Here is a 22500-nt window from a genome sequence, read left to right as displayed (position 1 = left end):
TGTTAACTGTAAGTTAATGCTTAATACTACATTAACAAATGTGTATTAATGGTTCATTATTGAAAATGTGTTGTATTAAGAGTTACCAGCGTTAATTAAGCGTTATGATTTTAGCGATTTTGACATCGGTCGGACCTACTTCAGATAAAAAGGGTCGTAGTCGATGGAGGACCTGGGCACGGCCGACGTCATGTAGAGGAAGCCGGCGTTCGGGTTGCTCCGGATGAGTCTGACGATGTCGGGGGGGCTGAGGATGACCGCGTCGCCCACCACCGCGGCCCCCACACCGCCAAAGCGTGGCCGCCTCTCGGCAGGCGAGGGCCTGGCGGCGGAGGAGCCCCGGGAGAGGCTGGAGAGGGACTGCCTCCTGGTTCTCTTGGAGGCGGGCGGCTGGTTGGGCGGACAGGGGGTAGACGCAGCGCCGCTCTGCACCATCTGGGCCTTCGGGAGCGGCGAGAGAGAGAGAGGGAGGGACAGATCATCCAACGGGATTGGTTTCTGTCTCTCCTGAGAGGAACATAAAATACAAGGGATGGGTTTAGTTCAATTGCGCGGGCATCTCGATATTCCAATAATTGGAATACAGTAGGGCCTAGAGCGGTTGTTTTGTTAATATTGATTCCGAGTGCAGGAAGTGGCCCCGGCAGAGACACCAGCTTCCCGTTTAATTGATGAATTATAAAAGGTAGCACAGTCTGATTGAATGTGTTTTTGTGGTTTTTTTCTATTCAATCCCAGAGGCCTCGTTATAATGGTCTCCGTGGCGCCATAGTAGTACTTCCACAGTGAACACTTACCCTCTTCTCCTTGACATGTGCCGGTAGCTCCGGTAAAGTATTTGCATCATTCGCTCGCTTTGGGAGTCCTTCCTCCCGCCGTGCGTGCTGATGAAAGGAGGAGGAGGAGGAGGAGGAGGAGAGCGACGGCACCGTGTCCCATCCCGGGAGGAGCATCCCGTGGCGGGCCGGTCTCCACACACGGCCGGGCTGTGTGTGGAGAAGGCGGAGCTGGTTCTTCAACGCCGTCTACATCGGGGGTGAAGAACGACATCCAACAAGGAATGGTAAACAGACATTGCATTTTATACAGCGCTTTTCTCACCAGTGGCCACTCAATACAATAGTGCCTCAAATTCACCCATTCATGCACACATTCACACACCGACGGCGGAGTCAGCCACGCAGGGCGACAGCCAGCTCGTCAGGAGCAGTCAGGGTGAGGTGTCTGGCTAAGGGACACCTCGACACTCGAGCCAGGGGTCGAACTAGCAACCTTCCGGTTACCAGCCGACCCGCTCTACCTCCTGAACCACAAGAAATTTGCAACTTTAGGCCACACTTTTGACTGACTTGGGCTAAAGCCGGCTCAGTAACATGATCACAAATTATATCTCCCTTAGTGGATCGATGGGTCACACCTGCTTGTCTTTGACGTTGGTCCCTGGCTTTGGTGAACATCTGGTGGGTTGGAGCTCGGGAAGCTTCTCTGTGTACATTATCCCTAAAATCCATAAACACAAATCATATAATATCTCTGATTTGCCACTTAAACCAGTTAATAGAAGGATGTAACCACTGGTTCCAGGGGCTGCGTGCATCCTGCCTACCTCCAGCCGGGTCTCGGCCACTCTTGGCCGGATCGCCATGCTGCTGCGGTCCGCCGCGGCTGGCCGAAGACATGGCTTCCTTATGGATATTTTGTGGTGGACTTTGTGGATAGACATAATTCACCATACTGTGTTATTGACATGTTTTCGCTTACTCAACTATGCAGGTTGTAAGTGTGTTCTGTATTCTGAGTTATGTTACGACCTGAAGTGCATTGCTCACGACACATCAATGTAATCAACGCACCAAATATTTCTGTGTTATAGGGACGCTGTCGCTTTAAGATCGACACATCAAAGTACTGTGTCGTTCCGTGTTATAGGGACACTGTCGCTTTAAGATCGACACATCAAAGTACTGTGTCGTTCCGTGTTATAGGGACGCTGTCGCTTTAAGATCGACACATCAGCCGGTCGGCGCCGTGTTTAGTTTTAACGGTTTTTGAATGAATTAATAAACGACACGCCGTTGCGTTGTCGACGTGAGAAATTGTCTATTCACTTATTTTATCACAATTTCCACAATATACAACTTACAGGCAAAAGGAGTTGGTTTTCTGTTCAAACTTGCGGTGCTAAACCCCTGCCGAGAGGAGCCGATGGTGGGTGGTTGTCACCTGGCGCGTTAACTTTAGTTTACGGTTACTAAGCAACAGGATCAGGAGCAAGTCACGTGACCAAACAATGACGACTCTAGACCAGGGTGACCAGACGTCCCCGGTTTCCGGGGACAGTCCCCGTTTTCTAAGCCCGCAAACCCGAACAGTGTCCCCGTTTTCGTTTTTCTATGACAAAAAAAACTATGTTTGGAGGTTTTTACACCGCAGAACCCAAAATGGCCCCGGATTTTGTCTCAGAAATCTGGTCACCTTACTCTAGACCAGGGGTTCCCGGCCTTTTTTGTTCCAAGGGTTAAGGCAGGTTCATAGAAAATGTGGAGGACCTGCTGTCGATTTTACTGCATCATTTGAAGATGCATCATTTTTAAACACAAGGATGTGGCTGCTTATCAAATTGGTTTATTCGTCATATTCACAACAATTAAAGTAACAAGAATGACATGCTTGAGTCTCAGGCTCCCTTCAAAAAAAAATAATATACAATAATACAATATATAAGAGAAACACAAAAAAAGTAACCTGAGACTTGAATAAACAGAAGTAGAGCAAAGACACGTGCTTTACAGTGCTTAAGTTGCATATTATGAACTAGGTGGCAACAAAGGCTAATTGCCGTACGAATTCTACTATTTAAAATTTCAGAACAACTTTTTAATTTGTTTATCACGTTTAAGGCTTGGAATCGCTTCTGTAGACGACCAGAGATGAACAGATGGTTTCTCACTTCCACACGTGTGACAAACGAGACAAGACAGTGTTATCATGATGACAATTATTATTATTAAATCAATCACCTTTTTTTCCCCCAGGTGTGTTAGAAAATGTGCTGCTTAAGTGTATTTATTATGACATTGTGATATTGTGATAGCAACAAGCTTCAGGGAAGAAAATGGAAAAATGGCAACAGTATTTTATAAAGTCATTAATCAACTGAATTTGAAACATGCTGCGACAACTTGCTGCGATACAAAATAACAATAAATAGGGCATGTTGACGAAACAGTAAAAACGGTTTCTCTCTTTTCCTTCTTCTTCTCCGTGAGTCGATATCATACGGCCTCCAGATCTGAAATGGCTGAAGTCTTGATCCTCTGTGATGTGAGCAGGCTCAGCTGCGAGATAAAAGCAGACAAAATGGACCCTTGTGGTTTTTAATGGTCATCATTAAAATGCATCAACCGAACTGAAGATCTTTTCATTTTTTTTTCAACAAAAGGCGGTTGCACACAGACACATTGTGGGCAACCCGAGTCGTTAGTTCCCATATTATCCTAATGATATGCGCTGTAAAAGGTTAGAGTCACCCTTGTTTTCGTACGGTATTCCACATGGGTCAACCCGTACCTGCTGGGTAGCTACGGTCGCCCTCTGCTCCGCCTGTGTCAGCCGCCTCTGCAGACGGACACTTTTTTCCTGGTACTCTGCCAGCTGTCTCTCGTACTGTGGGCACACACACACACACACACACACACACACACACACACACACACACACACACACACACACACACACACACACACACACACACACACACACACACACACACACACACACACACACACACACACACACCGAATCAAAACACTTGATTTTTAAAGGGCAGGAATATTCCTATTCCAAACCCAATCCAGATCTTCTTGTGCCCGCAAACAGATTTAAAACACTCCAGCAGCACTTGTGTGTGTACCTATCCGTGTGTGTGCAAATCTATGCGCGCGTGTGTACCTAAGCGTGTGTTCCTATACTTCTGTGTGTGTACCTATGTTCCAGTACCTATGTTCCAGTACCTATGCATGTGGACCTATATGTTTGTGTATGTGTGCGTGCATGTGTACCTATGCGTTTGTGCGTGCGTGTGTGTAACTATCCGTGTGTGTGTGCTTGTCAGTGTGTACCTGTGGGTGTGTGTGTGTGTGTGCGTGTATGAACAGTATGTGTACACCTGTGCGTGCGTGTGTACCTATGCGTGCCCTAACCCTTACACTGACCTCTGCGATGGTCTGGTGGTCAGCGTCCAGCTGGATCTCCAGCTCTTGAGTGCGCTGCTTGTGTCGACCCAGGTCAGCCCTGGAGGAGTCGGGAACATACGAGAGAGGGAACAGCTATTTCACATCAGAGCTGTCGGTAAGTGCGATGCAGAGGCCCGGCGGTGGCAAGCGACAGATTTCTCCGTTACAGCCCTGCTCGCCGCTGCCGAGCTATATAGCCCGCTCGCCGGCTTCCCGGTGTCAATAGAAAACACTAAATATAGGAAATAAAACTCAACCTAAAATCAAACATTCAACTTCTATCCACACTTGTACAGTTGTTGTTGCTCGACCAAAGCAACCGTCTAGACTGTGATTCATTATTCAGGGGTAAAAAGCATCTTTAAACGTTTGATGTGATCCTTGGATGGTGCAATGGAGCTGCCAAAGTGAGGGTTTTGTAGTGTGCTCCCCACTCTGGGCCGGTCTTTCAAAGAGCCTTAGGAGGCGGGGGACGGGGGTAGGAACATCCACGGAGATGATTGTTTCTTAGCCTCTCCACTCCCAGCCTGGTCGTACCGCAGGCTGGCGATGTTCGCCTCGAAGGCCTGCGCCAGCTTCTTGGCCTCCTCCTTCCAGCGCTGAGCGCTGCGCTGCTGGGCCGTGAGGAGGCGCGTCAGGTCGTCACTGGAGCTGCGGCTGCTGGCCTCCAGCTGGAGCACGCGGGCGTCCAGGCCCAGCTCCTTCAGGCTGTACTCCTGCTCCATCTGGGACACCTGAGGAGGGAGGGCAGTCAGTCAGTGACAGACAGACAGAGAGACGGACAGAGAAAGACAGCGAGCGAAACACAGACAGAGCGAGAGACATAGACAGAGCGAGAGTGAGAGAGTGAGAGAGCCAGGGAGAGATAAGGGCGTGATAGATGAACGGGGCAGTATGGGAAATGTCAAGGCAGAGCCAAGTTTAATTAACTTTAAAAAGGTAATGAGCTAAGCTAATTACGTGGCAAAAAGCAACAACACAGAATTGTTCTTTGCACAAAAATGAAACACACGTATTCTTCTGTGTTAATCCACAACGCTAATTGCACACTTGGAAGAAACTATTTTAAAGATTAACAGCAACATATTACAGCGTTCTATATTTTGACGGGGGTGCTATGTAAAGCACATACCGACGGATCTAATCATTTCTTGGATGTGTATCCACATCCAATCCAACTCCACTCTGTGCTCTGTACCAGCCTGGCGCCTCTTCCACCTCCAGCCCTACCAGTCGGTGGCCTCCTCTAGCTCACAACACGATACTCCTCTAGCTCACAACACGATGTTTACTCTATCCTCGTTCCCTGCAGGACCTGCCTCCCTGCCGTTCTTCACTGTCCTCCCCTTTCTCTCCCCCCCTTTCTGCCTCCCTCCCTCAGCCTCGTTAATAGACCCGTGCTGGGCGGTGCCCTCCTGTGCTCATCCATCTACCGCCCCGCCACTGCGTACCTGTTGCTTGGCTTTTTTCTGCACCAGCAGGTTGGCCTTGCGCTGCTCGTCCATCTCCCGGCGGAGCTGCAGGTTCTCCTGCTGCAGCTGCAGCCGCTCCTCGCTGATGCCCACGCACTCGTCCCGCGCGCCGGCCAGCGCGCCCTGCAGCCGCCGCACCTCCTCCTGGCCACGGGCCAGCTCCTCGCCGTACCTGTCCGGACAAGGACGACGACGACGACAGGTGAATACAGGAGAGGGTTGGGAGGCAAAGGAGGAGAGGAAGACAGCTTTAGAAACTTTGACTTTATAGAGCCAGGACGAGATGAGAAGAGATCCTTCCTCTCTCTCTCGGACCCCAACTTAAACTTCCAAATACCACTTGAGGATTTGCTCTTCTGTACGGTCTTAACATGCCACCAGAATATTTGGTTGTTGATAAAGATAACGGACCATATGCACTTTTCCCTTCCAATTAATCTGTTTGTCTGTTCTAGCATGTTGCGGTGACTGGATACCTGGCCTATCGCAGTGACTACAACTGTCCTTACTGTCGGTTAACCGGCCAGCACCCCATCACCGATATATATAAAATATTTTGCTTGTATGTATGTTGCTATGGCCCCCATTGCACTCCTGACCATCCCTGGAAGGAGGGATCCCCCACTCTGCGTTCCTTCTCAAGATTTTGTCTTTGCTAATTAAGGGAGTTTTTTCTGGCCCTCTGGAGGAGCTAGGGTCAGAGGGGGGGGGGGGGTCATAAACTGGGACTGGACCTGTGATTAAAGGCTATACTTATAAAATTGAATTGACTTGACCGTCACATAGATGGAGGGGCTGACGAATGAATGGAGAGAGAGATGAAGAAAAAGAAAGCTGTGTGTGTGCACACACACAGCGCCCCACAGAGAGAAAACAGTTGTTGTTGTTTGCATGCTGGCGTCTCGCTCCACTGCAGGCATTGACCCGTTGCCGTCTCCCCTTGATACTTTGGTAGGGGGCCTTTTCAAGGTACAGGGAGCGGCACATTATATTATTTGGAAAAAGAATGAAAGCTCAGGCAGGAAATTTGATATTAACAAAAGCGAAATGGTTTACCGGCGGTCTGCGGCGCGTGCAATTGTGGTGAGCCGGCGATGTGTTGGCAGGTAACACGTCTTAATTTGAAAGAGTCAATCCTTTAAACGAACTCACGACCGAGGAAATAACGGCGAAACGGCAAGGGCAGGTTTTCAGGAACACTGAGAAAGTCATTGAGCATAAGAAAGTCGGTAACTGGAGATCAAGGACCTTCACGCTGCTCCGCAATGAAAGCCGTGAATAGCAACCAAAGGAAGAGAAAAAAAAAGAACCCAAAGGCATAATAGATATTCCACTCCAGTCTCCCCACACACACCCCGGGAGTAAGATGCAACTCACTCCATGTCCAACTTTTTGAGTTTATTCTGAGTGCTCTGCAGAGTGATGGTCACATCGTCCCTCATCCTGTCTGCGTCTAGACACCGCTGGTGGAGCGCATCTATCTTCCTGAACTCTGGCTCCGCCCGGCCCTCCTTATACACCTACCGGGGAGGAGGGGGGAATAAATAAACGTTTGAAATTAAAAAGAAATCAAGTCAATATGAATAAAACATCCACAACCGAATCCACCACTCGGCGGTGTTTGTTAAGTCCCAATCGACTCCTCCTGTCTCCACTTCCTCACCTTCTCCAGCTCTTCCTCCACCGCCTTGCGCTCCCGTAGGGCTCGCTCCATCTGCGACTCTTTGTCAGCACACTCCTGCCGGCAGGGAGGGTGGGGGTGGTGGTGGTAGAGGAGACAAAGGAGAGACGGGTGGTTCAAAGGGCATCATTGTGGAATAGGAGGCGCACAGAGGAAGAACAGTACCACAGCATTTCCCACACATGGATTTATTTGTGGTAGTCATCCACAGTTGCATCACTGACTGCCACGTATTGATTTTCTCTCCTTTGTTTTACTATTTAAAATGGGTAAAATCGTATTTCATTGTGGAGCTGCGCGCATCACATTGATTCGCTCAGCCCCACCTTGCACCCGCTCACCCTCTCTCTCGTGAACACGTTGGCAGCGGAGCCGTCTGCGAGCGCGAGCGCCCCCCCCCACCCCCCCTCCTCCCCCCCGTGCACTTTCAATCAAAATATGATCATGCGAGGGAGGAAGGATTGTTGTTGGCTTGTCCCCGCGGAGATGACGGCTGGCCGGGTTCCTGAGCAAAATCAATCCTGTGTGAACTCCACTGCACGATTCTGTCCAAAACTGATGCATTCACGTGAACTCTGATAAGTCTGCCCGTCTACGTTGTTAACACACCGCTGTCAATCTCAGACACCCACGTCTTCTGATGTGTTGTAAGCAAACATGTACAGAGGCTAGCTGGTAAGGATGGCTACAAGTTAACGTTAGAATCAGTGTGAAATACACTGTGGCAATCGGAAGAGCTCTATCTACCGGTTTCTTAAGAAACATTGGATCGTCAGGTGCGTTAAACACCTTCATCAGGAAAGGACTGGGACCAAAACGCAGGTCTGTGGGGTAGTCAGAAATGTAACAAATCATGCACATTCAAGTCGAGTCCAACATAACAATACGACTTCAATACTTGCTTAACAATGTTGCCAACAAGCCCGCATTAATACCACTGAGAGTAATTTTATTTGAATCTCTTTATACTCCGGCGGGAATATTTTATGACTGCCTCTGAAGCAATACTAAAAGTTACAGATTGCACTGATCTATCAAGACCAAACGATTTGGTCTTGATAGGTCAGTACTTGCACTGGAGCACTTCATATGGGGTGTTATTTAATAATTAATTGAAAGGGCTGATATCACGCCACCAGCCGTGAGAGTGATTAGCCATTACAAGTTACAAATCTGCCTTTCCCTGTGCCCTAGTGACATCACTAGTGGGCGTGTCCACCTAGATGTATGATGGATAGATAAGCACATTTGCCATAGTCCACTGGGTGGGCTGGTAGACTGACCTGATCCAGTGTACATCTAGGTGGACATGCCCACTAGTGATGTCACTAAAGCACAGGAAACGGCACACTTTCAAACGGCTTATAATGGCTAATCACACTCACACCTAGTGGCGTAATATCACCCCTTTTTAGAAGCATGGCTGTTCCTTCTGACATGCACCCCGCCCCAACCCAGACCCCCCCTCGGTCAGCTACGCCCCCAAAAACAGAAGAGCATTCTGTGGGAATCTGTGGGGTGAGGCACGTTTCAGCGTGGACAGGAGCGAACGCCGGTGACGACGCGACACGTAGGCACGGGGGGGGGGCCTCACCAGCTGCAGGGCGGACAGCTCCTCGGCCATGCGCTGGATCTGAACGTTGCACTGCTTGCGCACGTTCTCCACCTGACAAACCAAAAGACAAGAGAAGTAAATAACCGGTGCAACAACACACAGGATATTTGACTCGGTGGCAGCTGTGGGGCCAGAGAACTGAAACGTTGTTGTTTACCGGCGTTAGTCGGACAGCTGTTCTTATGTTTAAGCAATGAGTACTGTCGACGAAAGGCAGAAACAATAACCTTCTTGTGTTACCTGTGTGTACACAGGTGGAGTTTTTAATGATCTCATGTGGTGGTACTGATTTGATGAACTAGCTAGAAGCTGTTGATTCAGTCCGCGTCCGCAGCGTCAGACTGTTTTTCCTCTTGCAATTTATGCCACATTAAATAAATAAGAAATAGAAAAAGTTCAGCGAGTCCGCGGGCACACAATGTGGCGGTCGGAAAGTCTGCATCCCTCCGTATGTCTGGTGGCAAACCCTCCTCTCTCTCCCCTGCGACCCCCCCCCCCACCAACCAACTTTAGCCGGGAGTGAAGCGGCGCGTCACCCGAACACGATAAGTAAAACTGACAATTAATAGAACTTTTAACACTTTGTCTCAGCCTGCAGCGATCCGGTGTTGAGAAAAACAGTGCGTATAGTTGGGCCTGGAGGCATTAATGTGCTGCTGTTTCTTTTTTAAAATAGGAGAAAAAAAACACAAGATAAGTGGCAGTGCACTTATTATAATAATACACCAGCAGAGCGCGAGTGTTAAACAAAAAAAAAACAAATAAAAGGAGGCTAAGCCGACTCCGAAGAAGTAATTGCTCGGTGCGTGTGGATACAGAGGCCCTGCGTGGACCCAGCCACCCCCATCCTCATCCTGCCCACCTCCTTTCTGGTGCGCACGGCTGCATCCTGAATCAGCTGCTTAATGGCTTCCTTTGTTTTCTCCAGCTCCTCCACCTTCTGCTTCTCCCTCAAGAGAGCCTAGGACACACACACACACACACACACACACACACACACACACACACACACACACACACACACACACACACACACACACACACACACACACACACACACACACACACACACACACACACACACACACACACACACACACACACACACACACACACACACACACACACGCAGTGGAGCCAAACGGCCACCGACACAAAGATTATTTCGGAAACCGGGGGAATTTGTAGAAACAATAAGGTAAAGGAGGGGATAAAGAGAGAGCGGGGGAGGGGGAGAGAGAGAGTAAAAAGGGGGGCCCCTCCTCACCTGCTCCTTCTGCAGCGAGGCCTCCTCGGCGAGCTGAACGCTTTCGCGCACTTTGGCCAAAACGTCGTAGCGCTCCTCCTCCAGGGAGGCGCAGCGGCCCTGGAGCTCCCCCACCTGTCTCTCCCACACCGCCTGCTCCCTGCGCACCGCCTCCGCCTCCTGGGACGCGGCCTTCAGCCTGGCGCCCGGGGGGAGAGAGGGAGGAGAGGGGAGGGAGAGTACACAGAGAGACGTTGCAGAGCGCACAGGGGGATAGTTGTCGGGGGAAATGGGTCAAAAGCGGCCCGTGTTTGTTCGGTGTGTGTGTGTGTGTGTGTGTGTGTGTGTGTGTGTGTGTGTGTGTGTGTGTGTGTGTGTGTGTGTGTGTGTGTGTGTGTGTGTGTGTGTGTGTGTGTGTGTGTGTGTGTGTGTGTGTGTGTGTTCACCTGGCCTCCAGCTGACTCAGGGCTGACTGGAGCTGCAGGAGTCTCTTCTCTGCGGCGTCCTCTCGTCCCTGAGCGTCACGGGCCTCTTCTTCCTACGAGCGCACACAATTAAATGCACAACAATTAAACACACACTCACACAATTAAACACACTCACTCAATTTGACTTATATTCAGGGAATTTAGCAGACACTTTTATCCAAAGCGACTTACATTGAGTTCATTCGTTAGAAGAAAGAGAAACAACAATATATCTCTGTCGGTACAGTAAAGATGTTCATAGAACCAAGTGCCAAGCACTAACAATCACTAGGTTTCATTCCCCGTATACTAAAAAGATAGCTAGGATAAGATGCTACACGATGCTAAGTACTATTTTTAAGTGCAAAGACGTACAACATACAAGTGTGCACCTCTTCGACTCTCCGTATTTTTCAATTGACTTTGCTTCATGAAAATGGAAGGTACTTTTGTCACACAAAAACACATCAATACTTTTCTCTGCAGCCGATCTTGGACGTTCTGCACCAGTTTAGTCATCTCTTCCACGCGGGCTGTGGCTGTCCTCAGCTCAACTTTGGTCTGCCTGCGCGGGGGGGGGATGAGGGACACAAAGGAAACGTTGAGCAGATGAGAGCAGGCAGGATTGTAAGCAGAGGGATTGTCAGTCGAACAAGCTCTTGAATAGGCAGGGATAGGGTTGCCATTTCGGGTCCGCCGCATAATCAGTAGGCGGCGGAGCGAGCAGGCCATTCCGACTCTCGTCGTAATCAATTCAGAGTCAAAAGATGGATCTGTCGGTGGGTGGGAGGGTGGGTGGGGGGGGGGGGGGGGGGGGGTGTCAGATTACCTCAGCTGGCTGCGCTGCTCCTCCATCTCGGTGCTCTGCTCCGTCAGCGTCCGCACAAACTGTTGGTTCGTCTGAGAATGGCAGGAGAGGCACAGCGACCGAGGGTGAGCCATTACTTCACACACACAGACACACACACACACAGATAAACCGGGTGTGTGTGAACAAACACACTGAAACACACGCTCCCTTCCTAAACTTTGTTGATGTCTTGTGCCAGCATGCAGGAAGTTTGGGGCCGTGATGGTCGGTTGTTTACACACACAGGGAGGAGAAGTGGCAGCTGGTATGAAAAGTCAAAAGGGACAGCTGGCTCATTAACAATGCATCACACGTATATAGTATTACGCCCCTTGACTCTGTCTATGCTCCGAAAGGCAGAAACAGGTGTCCGTACGAGTGTGTGGCGGGAGTGTTGTGTGTGTGTGTGTGTGACGCAATAGCTTAATCTCCAAATTAAGTTAATCCAACCGCTAACCTTTCCCCGCAGTCATGCTGAATTCAAAGAGACAGTGTGTGAGTGTGTGATAGAAATAATATCTGGATAAAGGATTCACTAACAAGCCGTAATAAAACTTGCTGGCAGAAACACACGATGGCTCACTTACAATTTCCGAATGAGTTATTAGACGCGCCGGCTTTCCACTTTTTATCTTCTTTTTCTCTGAACAACAGATCATTTATGGGTCTCCGGCTTGATTGGTGGGCAATCGTTTAATGAGCTTTTAATAGACCATCACTCACCGATTCCAGCTTTTGATTGGCCACTTGGATATTATGGCTGTGCTGTTGGAATTGGACAAGCTGGTCCTGGAAGAGAGAGGAGAAAGCATCCGATGAATTACTATTAGCATTTGGTCATTTAGCAGACGCCTTTTTACTCTCATCGCCCGACAACGATGATTCTAATGGTGATGTCATTAGTAGCAGGAAGGAGCTGGGCATCTTGCTATGGGGTGCCCAACGGTTGACTGTGGACGTTGGGGTTCTTCCATGGAAAAATATGAACGACACATCATAACATGAAGTATATAATTTTCATGAATTTTCGTCAGGGTCAAACCCAGAACCTAAAACCCCACACTATCTGTAGCGGCTCGGCATTCCAACTTAGCAGCGAAGGAGTAAACGTGGGAGAAGACACCTGACACCACGCGCATTGTTAAAATAATTCTGTTCCACTAATTGTATTTGATGGATCCTTTATTTTTCTTTTTCTCTTCATCAACACGTTAGAACACAAACTTACCAGTGGCCAGATCTTTGATTTTTGTGGGCAAGTGCGTTCAACAGAAATTAATCACTCCCAAGCTCAGTCTGCGCCCAATCCACGGTGAACACGCCCACCACTCAAAGTGAGAGCGCCGCAAGCATTGCAAGACCACAGGACAAACAGAACACAGGAGACCCACAGATAGGGCTCCCACACTTTCCTTAAACCCCAAACACTAACAGGAGACCAAGAGGAGAGTTACTGTTGCTGACAGGATTTTGTCATTCCTTGCATGAAGTGGCCTAACATGGGCTTTGACTGTACTAGACTGCAGCGGTGGTACAGGCCGGTCGTGTGGCTGCTGGACTGTACCACCACCGCCGAGTGGAGCAGTGGTACAGGCCGGCCGTATGGCTGCTGGCCTGTACCACCAGAGTGCAGCGGTGGTGCAGGCCGGCCGTATGGCTGCTGGCCGTACCTTGAGCTGCTGCCGCTGGGAACCGTGGACCTGTCCCTCAGACACGCTTCTCTGATAGAGCTGTTGGAGACGGTCCAGCTCCTGGACCGCGGTCTGCCACAGCTCCATGGCCTGCTCGCGCTCCTACACACACACACACACACACACACACACACACACACACACACACACACACACACACACACACACACACACACACACACACACACACACACACAAAAAGGAGATAACATAGATGTATGAAAGACAGACGAAGAGAGAAGAGGTAGAAAGAGTGAAAAGAGATTGTGAATAGAAAGAAAGGATGGAGATATAGAGGGAAAGAGACAGTCCGATATAGAGATGGGGGGAAAAAGGGACAGAAGGGGAGAGGAAGAAAGAGTGAAGGGAGAGAGAGAGAGAGAGAAAGAAAGGCGATGGAGAAATAGAGGGAAAGTCAGGGAGGGAGTCAGACACAGATATGGGGCGAAAAAGGTTGAGAGAAAGAATAAAAAGGGGAGACGGACCTGCCCAGAGAGCTGCATTTGTTCCTGGAGGTTCTTGATGACTCCTTCCTCCTCCATGGAGCCGCTGTTCTCCAGGCCTGGAGCCACTGGCAGGGCTTGAAGCTGGCGTTCCACCGATTCCCGCAGTTCAGCATGCAGCCTGGGAGATATGCAGGGAGAACCCATGTGCTCCAGGTCCCAACATAACACACAGCAGAGTTCTCCTTCAGCTAGAGACTGGAGTAAGGACTGCTATAGTCTCACACATCAAACGAGCAAAATTCTGAGTGGAAAGGCCGGTTCCCTGTTTTCCACTTCATATTTCTTTGGAACAACCATGTTGCTGAAGGCGGCGGGGGTCTGTATGCAAGTAATGGGCCAACAGTGGCCCAAAATCAGCTGGACCTAGAAGAGCTGACATACTGTGCCGTAACAAGCGTCCGTAAAGGTTTGAAATCCACACCGTGTAGACTGGCCACTGTACAAACATCCAAGTATTCAAATGTATGTTGTATGTCCTTGCATTAAAAATAGTACTTTTGTTTAGCATCTTATCCTAGCTATATTTGTTGTATACAGGGAATGGGTTAACCTAGAGATTGTTAGTGCATGGCACTTGGTTCTATGAACATCTTTACTCTACCGGCGACAGTAATATATATTGTTGTTTCTCTTTCTTCTGACAAATGTACTCATTGTAAGTTTTGGATAAAAGTGTCTGCTATATGCCCTTAATGTAAATGTAATTTAATGTAATATAAAATCCCCCACTTGCAAATTAGTTTCTCTTTGGTAGAATATCTCCGTAACTACACAGAACAAGCTGTTTTGTTTCCAGGTCCAGGCTTTGTGTCGCCTCCCCCAGAGGTTCTGCTGTAACACACGACTGTGGCAGCCGAGATACGTAAACATGCACTCATTCAAAATGTATAAATATTTGACACACTGTTTTTATGATCTATTAACCATCTTAGGGGACACCACATGTATCTGGTGTGAAGCTTGAGTAGGCCTGTGTTAGGTGGTGTGATGATGAGGTGTTAATTACAATAAAACGAAAAAAAAGAGCTCTTCATCTGCGGCAGGACCTGAATCGTGTATCAAGATAGAGCACATCAAAGTAAACGTGTTAGGGAAGAGTCAAGCCTTAAGGCTGCTAATTGAATATGATGGAAATGTAAATGTAAAGGTTTAACATTTTACCTGAATTTGGAAAAAGATCTGTAGGCTTACAAATATAAGTGAGGGATTTTCTTCTCGAAACATCAATGTAAATTGAATCACACAAATCAATGGCCACCCTGGCATCAGATTTGCACTTGTTAAGTGTAGAATGTACTTCTGGGTGAATACTTTGAAACGTAATGGGCTTGACTTATATAGCTGGGCGTATATAACATACATAACACTTATATAACGTCTAATGCACAGAATACATTCCTACCGTTCGTTCTCCTTGATGACCCTCTCCAACTTGACCTTTACGTCTGCCATCTGTGCCTGTTGATGACAATAATGATTAAAAATGAGATGGAAACTCCAGACCTAGTGTGTGTGTATGTGTGGGTGGGTGTCACATATCAGAGTTTATGCGTGTATCAAATAGTGTCTTAACCGAAAAGGCCTTCATAAATAGTAGCGAGATAAGACTCACTTGTTCAGAGTTCACCCAGACTCAGACTCACCCAGTCTCCATAGCCTCCCTCCTTAACCGCCCACCCCGTTTACACACTTATTGCATGTTGTACGTCATGGCATTTCATGGACGCACTTATTGTATGTTTGTACGTCCTGGCACTTAATGTACACACTTATTGCATGTTGTACGTCCTTGTACCTAAAAATAGTACTTTGTGCATTGTGCAGCATCTTATCCTAGCTATCTTTGATGTTTACGGGGAATGGGTTAACCTAGTGATTGTTTATCTTTCTTCTGACAAATGTACTTATTGTAAGTCGCTTTGGATAAAAGTGTCTGCTAAATGCCCTGAATGTAAATGTAAATGGTGATAAGTGGTGTATGAATGCATACTCCAAATTACCTGGTGCCTGTGCAATTGCTGAGTCATGTCTTCCATGTGTCTGTCGTACTCCTCTATCAGAGGAGCCATGATGCTGTAACACAGAGCGGAGCACAGACATGACTTCTTTAATACCTTCTAATGACATGATTATATTAAATGCATAGGTATACAAAGAGAGCAACAGTAATTACTATAATGTACAAAGCATTACAGTTAGATGTGTGAAATAAATTACCCGACAGACTGATGCAGTGTGATCATCACACTTGTATTGAATGTGTTTAATAATATGCAATATGACAATATAAATGTACTGTACCTTCTATCAGACATCCAAAAGCCAGGGGATTCGGCAGGTCTTGGATCCTCCACATGACAGCTAGCCTACCCAATGTGCATCACAAGGTGTTCATTTTGTATGGCATGGTTTCAGATTTGTCATTAGCAGTGGTCTTTAGTTGCCTGAGAACCTAAATTATCCAATCAAACACAGATAGAGCAATAATTTGCTCTAAACTTTGAGCACTGCTGTGTCTGGAAATTGTGGGAACATACACTTACATTAATGCTTGGAAGTGAAAGCCTGGCTCTGCAAAGACTTTTAAAGTAAGATAAGATAAGATAACAAAGATGTCACTACCTGAGCTGCCATGGTGCTGTGACTGCGGCTGCCATCCTGGTACTTGCTGAGTGCAGAGTTCAACCTCTGCACTGAAACACAGACACATTGTTCATTGCAGACTTCTACACATACGAAGCGAATCGGTCTGATTCTCTGATTCTCTGATGCTCTTGATGCCTGCAGCTCTTTTACTTACCTTGATCTCGTAAAAATTCAACTTCGGCTTGCATGCTGCGATGAGAGTGTGAAGGGATCTGTGTCACAGTGGTTTGGTTAGTGTCATTCAGAGTCACTTAAACGGCTGCTAAACAAGCTGTAGACATGAGTCAGGCACGGGTTTGGCTTTAGGCAACAACACATAATACAGGTGTCGGCATGTGGCTCAGGAGGTAGAGCGGGTTGACTGGTAACCAGAAGGTTGCTGGTTCGATCCCCGGCTCCCCCTAGCTGAGTGTGGAGGTTTCCTTGAGCAAGACACCACATCTTGACGCTGCTACCGTGTGAATGTGTGCGTGAATGTGAGGCGACATTGAAAAGCGCTTTCAGCTGCCATTGGTTAGAAACGTGCTGTATTAATGCAGTCCATTACCGTTTACATGTTGAACCTTTATTGGAAGTCTCGCGATGCTTTAACAACGAAGTTTTAACTTAAAGTAGCTTACAGGGTTTAGAGTAACGGGACGTTACCAGGCGGGGCCGGAGGACGCCGGGGGGAAACCTCTCCAAACAGAGCCTCGTTCCGGGCAAAACGCAAGGCTCGACACGTTCAAGTCAGGGGACACCTCAGGGAAACAGTTTCAATAAACATGACTTGAAAAGAAAACTGATTTACGTGTGAAATATTGATGTGCGTCGCAGCGTCTCTCCGCCAAATGTTTCCAAGCAAACAAATCTCCGCCAATCACCGTCAAGCAGACAAATCTCGACCAATCACCGTCAAGCTGTGCGGAGGTGAATTCGTCCCCCCCGCGGTTCTCAATCATGGTTCCGCGCTGCTGTTTGTTTGTTTTTATCGAGGGGAATAGTTGCAGATATAAATGTCGATTCCATATCAGATATTATTAAGTTACGTTAATATTTCGGCTTGATTTTTCGACAATGTTGGTACCAGAATCCCAGAGTGCTCGGATAATAAGGTAATAGATGTGTTGCTAATCTTATAACCAGGAAGTCAATCAATCAGTTGTTTTGAAGTGTCCTTAACCTAATTTGATAACAAATGACCTAACATGGTGTGCAAAGAGCAATGCATGATATGGACAGGGGAGTATCTATTGAGTGTGTTGAATTGTGAATCACATAGTTTACAATATTCCTAGACACTGCACATTTGACCTGTCTGTTAAAGTGATCTGGTGCAAAGATGGATTTTGTGACCGGACCTCTTTTATTTTTAAGTGTATTGGTTGGACACACGTGGGACAGCATCCCCGTAACACATGACCCCGTGAAGATCACCTTCTCTCCTGGAGATGGGGGGTTAATGATGAAGGTTTCTGGTCCCTTCTTTAATGATCCAGATGCCCCTACTGGACCCCCTGGTCTGCCATTCCCCGCACTCTGGGACTATGAAGGTGAGTGTTGAACATTGAATCCTTGAATTGTTCTGCATAGGTTGATGTGATGCAACGTGTTCCTGTTTTTAACGAGTAGAGTCCTCGAGACAAGCGTTCAAGAAGTGTCGATAATGTGTTTTCAAGGATCTTGGGCTTTGCGATTTCAAAAGGTGAAAATGCTAATTATATTCAACATTCTGACTGGGTCAAATTAAATCCTGTGATTGCAGTGGTGGAGGCCTTTTTTCTGGACAGCACTACTGAGAATTACCTTGAGGTAGAACTCTGTCCGTAAGTACAACTTTGCGTAAAATAACATTGTGGATTGTATCTTAAGCAATACACCCATTTTGTATGTTAGATAAGCGTGTTGGAAGAGACCGACACATGGGAGGTTACACACATACACACGCATAGTCAAACTCTTGCGCGTGTGTGTGTGTGTGTGTGTGTGTGTGTGTGTGTGTGTGTGTGTGTGTGTGTGTGTGTGTGTGTGTGTGTGTGTGTGTGTGTGTGAAAATGCTAAATGCCACAACAACATGTAATATATGTTCATGTATCTCTATACTATGAATTTAATTTATTCCATCATTATTCTGTTTGTGTTCAGACATGGACAGCACCTGGTGTTGTTGCTGTCTGGGAGAGGACAAGCATTCCAGGTGGGCAGGCCGTGATTGCATTAAAACATGGTTACATACATACATTAACTACATTTAGGCAGCATTTGATTAGAGTGTTCAAGTCTAGTCTCCGTTAGGGATGTGAATAACTCAAAATTTTCATGGTTGAATAATCAGTGGGTGGTATGAGCAAATAATCTATTATTCGATGTGTGCCGACATTCACAAAGGCAGCCATGGATCATCGGCAAGAAATCACTCAATATCTTAAATGCAAAAAAACAAACTTTAACAGTGATCAGTGTTTGTGTTGTATGCATATATATTAATATTATGCTTGTGTATTGTGTATATTGTTTTTCTGTACATGATTCCGTCCATTAATTATTTTATTTGAATGGGAAAAAATGTTAACGGTCCAAATGTTAAAAATCGGCTTTGACCCTCGGGAACGAATAATCGAATAATCTAATATTCTGACCCATCCCTAGTCTCCGTTGCTATAGTCTTTGTTCAAGGTTATGCATGTTGTCAACAGCAATTCATTCCACCGTGTACTTTTCTGTCAATTTGAGTGAAACATATATTCACTGTTTGTTACGGAAATGCACCGGATAGATAAGCAGACAAAATGATTCCCGCTGTGTTGTGGTTATTAGACATTAGTAGAAAAACGTACATCTCAACATGAACACAATTTACCTTCATGTGTGCAGTTAGTTTTTCTCTATCTTGTAAGCCTTTTCGTTTTCTATCACATTAGAAAATTGAAAAGTGCTTTCCAATGGCCCAAAAAAGTTTATTGTCATTGGTTGAAAGGAAAAAAAACATTCCTTTTAATTCAGAGCCCTTGGATAGAAACCAATACCTTTCACAATGGCAACCAATTGTTCCTGTGTTCTGCGCCAAAAATCCTTTAAATTCTTTGACAAAAAACTTTTTTATATTTTTAAAATTAAACTTGAACAAAAACAACAAATCAATCCTTTCCCTTTGCAATCCTTCCTTTCCAATCCTTGTCCCTTGCGTTGTGTGTGTGCAGCAACAACTGCCGCTGTCGTTCAATGCCAGCGTCTCAGGGGACCGCTGGGTGGGAGAGGCCCTCCTGCCCTGGGCCTTCTTCCCCCCCAACGTCAACAAGATGAATTCCTACGCCATCCACGGCTCCGGAGACGGCCGCACCTACGAAGCCCTCTACCCGGTCCCCCGCGAAGACCTTGTGGAAGGACAAAAGCCCAACTTGTGAGTTAATTGGTCTGTTTGTTTGTGGCTGTGGATTTTTATTTTGTTTTTGGAAGGTTTTGTTGGTACGGTTTTTTAAGAGTGCGTTCTTTTTTGGAAACAAAATGGTACCTGAAGTGCAAAGCACACAAAGCAAACAAAACAGACACCAATTTACAAAATGATTACACAAATAACCCAATTTGCAGAACTAAAAGAACACTACAAAGAAATTCTGAGCTAAAAATAAAGGAAATGACACACAATCCAGAACACGGAAAGATGTCAAAGAAAGTGTGGAAAGACTGCATACATATCTGTGGTCTTACCCAGAAAATCTTTCTTCTGATAAATGTACTTACTGTAAGTCACTTTGGTTAAAAGTGTCTGCTAAATGTAAATGTAAAAGTATGCAATTTCTTATTTCTTAACATATTGCTTACACTGCAAAATAATCAGCCAAAAATAATAATAACTACTATATAGTTAAATCTAGGTTATTCCATTTGCAGACACCAGCTAGAGTACTCTAGATATTGAATGTATCCAACCGAAAGAATCCCACCCCTCCCTCCAAAGCCACTCACTGAAATACCCGACTAGCTCGCCTGCTTTAGCAATAGGTGTGCCTCGCCTTATAGAAGACTGAAGCGGTCATGTGCAATGAGTGCACTGACAGAGGTAACAAGGGTAGCCCGGTGGGTAGACAGACAGTCAGGCCATCCAATCAAATGATTGATTGATTGATGATTGATGAACAAATGGGACAAAAATGTTTCAAAAATAAATTGCCTACCCTACCTCTTAAGATTTGTGTAATGGTTGATTTGGCGGGAATTGCTCTTAGTGTGGTTTGTCATACGTGAAATTCACAACCCAATCCTCAACACAAAATAAAAATGTGTTCCCCAACTTCCCACACAGTTTTAGGCGCACAAAGGCGCACAAAGGCGCACAGAGCGTTTTCACAAACACATTTCTGAATGCTGCCAATTGCCGGTCTCCATCAGCTCCAACGGACCAGCTTCTTTGCAAATATATTAGTTCCCTTACAGATCAATCCTATTCCGATGGCAGCAGCATATTGTATACCGCCTCACGGACCGCATATGCTGCATATGCCTTTCATCAAAGAAAGTTTGCACAGCTGTATCATAACTCTGCTGCGCACTTTGCTCCGGAGTGGCAGGACAGATTGCAGCCCACAAGTGACTCCTATCATTTATTACCATAGTCCCCCTGAAGACTCACGCAATCGCTCTGCTTTATGACTGACAGCTCCTCGCTTGCACTGAAGAAAACACAGTCGACTGACTGCAAGCGATGTGATGCCTCATGCCTCACCGGCTATTATTTCAACGTTGTGTTTTGTGTCGATTTTTTTTGAATTGTTTCAGAGAGTAATTTGTCTTCAGATTGTGTGTGTAATTTCTTTCCTAAATCTGTTGGGGATGTTTTACAGTTATACTCCATAATTTCCCATATGTTATTCTGCTCAACGTATACCGTGACATTTGTTATGGATTTTGTTTAGTAATGATTGAAGATTTACATTTTCTATTACACTAACTGCTATCTCTCTCTCTCGCTCTCTCTTTCTCTCTCTCTGTCTTTCCCCCTTTCTCCCTCTGTGTTTTGTACTCTCTCTCCCTCTCTGTCTTGTATTCTCTCTTCCTGATGTCTAGCCACCTCCTGGAATATTTCCAAGACTTTTCCCTGCAAAGCATCATGGGAGAAGGCTGGGTCCAGCCAGAGTCTGATCTCTGGAAAGGAAAGTGCTGATTGTAGAGAAACGCTCTCCCTTGTTTTTCTTTCTTACATGCACACACGAACACACCCACACAAGGACACACACACACACACACACACACACACACACACACACACACACACACACACACCACAACAGAGTGGCAGGCCAATAGCAAGACCAAAGTCATTGACGGGGGAACAAAGAGCAATCGATCTTTATTAGTTAATGATGTCAAATGGGCTGACATGAAATATGTTATCAGCTTGTCACAGAGTTGTTAGATGGCATGCACCGGGCCACACACACACACACACACACACCACAACACACCACACACTCACACACACACACACACACACACACACACACACACACACACACACACACACACCACACACACACACACATGCACCAGGCCACACACATGCACACGTACACACAAATGCCGGCACATCTACACACTCACTCACCCTGTCACAATATATTCGACATAACCTTAAATTGCCTCGTTGGATTGTGACCTCATGCGGCCGATAGGGAGGGGGGAGGGGGGGTGGAGAGGCGGGGGGGGAGGAGGGCTGACTCTGGCATTCAGCTCTCGTCTGTCCACGGCTACTGCGTCTCGGAGAGAAATGAACCGTGGCCTTTATTGGTGACTCTTTTACCTTGATCTATTGCACAGAACCGCATTGTATTCACAATCACTCCACGAAACCTCATTGTTGATCACACCGCACCACACTAAGTGACATATTCTGTGCAAACATCTTTGTAATTCTACTCTTGAATAAAGATGTGGTACACAGACACACTTTGTGTGTCTTTTTATTACCTGGCGAGAGTGTTTTTTTTCTCTTTTGTCCTTGATGTACAACTCAGGAATGAATGGAGGCTCTTTGATCTGCGGGACGCACGAGAGAACACAAGAAAACTACAGAGATACTTCTATTTCATTTTATTTTCTCCTCTCCTACCCTTTG

At 46.6% G+C, this 22500-nt stretch overlaps 3 protein-coding genes across 4 annotated transcripts in view; 1 reads left to right on the top strand and 2 right to left on the bottom strand.

The window, feature by feature from the left end:
* Positions 1-435, bottom strand: part of LOC311340446 (dynein axonemal heavy chain 6-like) — a gene marked incomplete at both ends in the record, with an annotated part of 83812 nt that extends 83377 nt beyond the window's left edge. Inside the window, 1 exon segment of the mRNA XM_084465340.1 lies at positions 140-435. Within this exon segment, the coding sequence (XP_084321466.1) occupies positions 140-435 (296 nt within the window).
* A 2212-nt stretch (positions 436-2647) lies between these two features.
* On the bottom strand, positions 2648-17219 carry sclt1 (sodium channel and clathrin linker 1). 2 transcript variants are annotated; one of them, XM_084466156.1, is made up of 22 exons: positions 17030-17219; positions 16564-16621; positions 16386-16456; positions 16065-16129; positions 15764-15836; positions 15166-15221; positions 13743-13881; positions 13237-13359; positions 12290-12355; positions 11546-11616; positions 11191-11281; positions 10696-10787; positions 10271-10448; positions 9866-9964; positions 8983-9054; positions 7371-7445; positions 7085-7227; positions 5687-5879; positions 4773-4969; positions 4215-4293; positions 3571-3666; positions 2648-3338 (listed from the first exon to the last, which is right to left on the bottom strand). In XM_084466156.1, the coding sequence occupies exons 2-22, from the start codon at positions 16595-16597 to the stop codon at positions 3276-3278; spliced, it is 2076 nt and encodes a 691-aa protein (XP_084322282.1). In that variant the 5' UTR covers positions 16598-16621; positions 17030-17219; the 3' UTR covers positions 2648-3275. The 2 variants fall into 2 exon arrangements, with proteins under 2 accessions (XP_084322282.1, XP_084322281.1); XM_084466155.1 differs by lacking the exons at positions 2648-3338; positions 3571-3666; positions 4215-4293 and having other exon boundaries at positions 4643-4969; positions 17055-17219.
* A 150-nt stretch (positions 17220-17369) lies between these two features.
* cUnh4orf33 (chromosome Un C4orf33 homolog) lies at positions 17370-21844 on the top strand. Its single transcript, XM_084465553.1, has 6 exons — positions 17370-17503; positions 17766-17941; positions 18154-18214; positions 18534-18585; positions 19589-19788; positions 21453-21844. Exons 1-6 carry the CDS (start codon positions 17466-17468, stop codon positions 21547-21549), a joined length of 624 nt encoding a protein of 207 aa, XP_084321679.1. The 5' UTR covers positions 17370-17465; the 3' UTR covers positions 21550-21844.
* The last annotated feature ends 656 nt before the right edge of the window (positions 21845-22500 follow it).

This window comes from Micromesistius poutassou, assembly GCF_964030765.1.
Source record: "Micromesistius poutassou genome assembly, chromosome: 3".
In the NCBI taxonomy this organism is placed as follows: domain Eukaryota; kingdom Metazoa; phylum Chordata; class Actinopteri; order Gadiformes; family Gadidae; genus Micromesistius; species Micromesistius poutassou.
Note: the sequence above shows the minus strand (reverse complement) of the source record. Positions and strands in the feature narration are given on the sequence as shown.

Bases quoted from the DNA above. Each gene is read 5' to 3' on its own strand.
- cUnh4orf33 (XM_084465553.1), top strand. From the start codon at position 17,466: ATGTTGGTACCAGAATCCCAGAGTGCTCGGATAATAAG. The intron at 18,215-18,533 runs GTAAGTACAACT...GTTTGTGTTCAG, and splicing joins CTTGAGGTAGAACTCTGTCC to ACATGGACAGCACCTGGTGT. The intron at 19,789-21,452 runs GTGAGTTAATTG...CCTGATGTCTAG, and splicing joins GAAGGACAAAAGCCCAACTT to CCACCTCCTGGAATATTTCC.
- sclt1 (XM_084466156.1), bottom strand. From the start codon at position 16,597: ATGCAAGCCGAAGTTGAATTTTTACGAGATCAAG. The intron at 13,882-15,165 runs GTAGGAATGTAT...CATATCTCCCAG, and splicing joins GTCATCAAGGAGAACGAACG to GCTGCATGCTGAACTGCGGG. The intron at 3,667-4,214 runs GTCAGTGTAAGG...GTGTGCCCACAG, and splicing joins ACCACCAGACCATCGCAGAG to TACGAGAGACAGCTGGCAGA.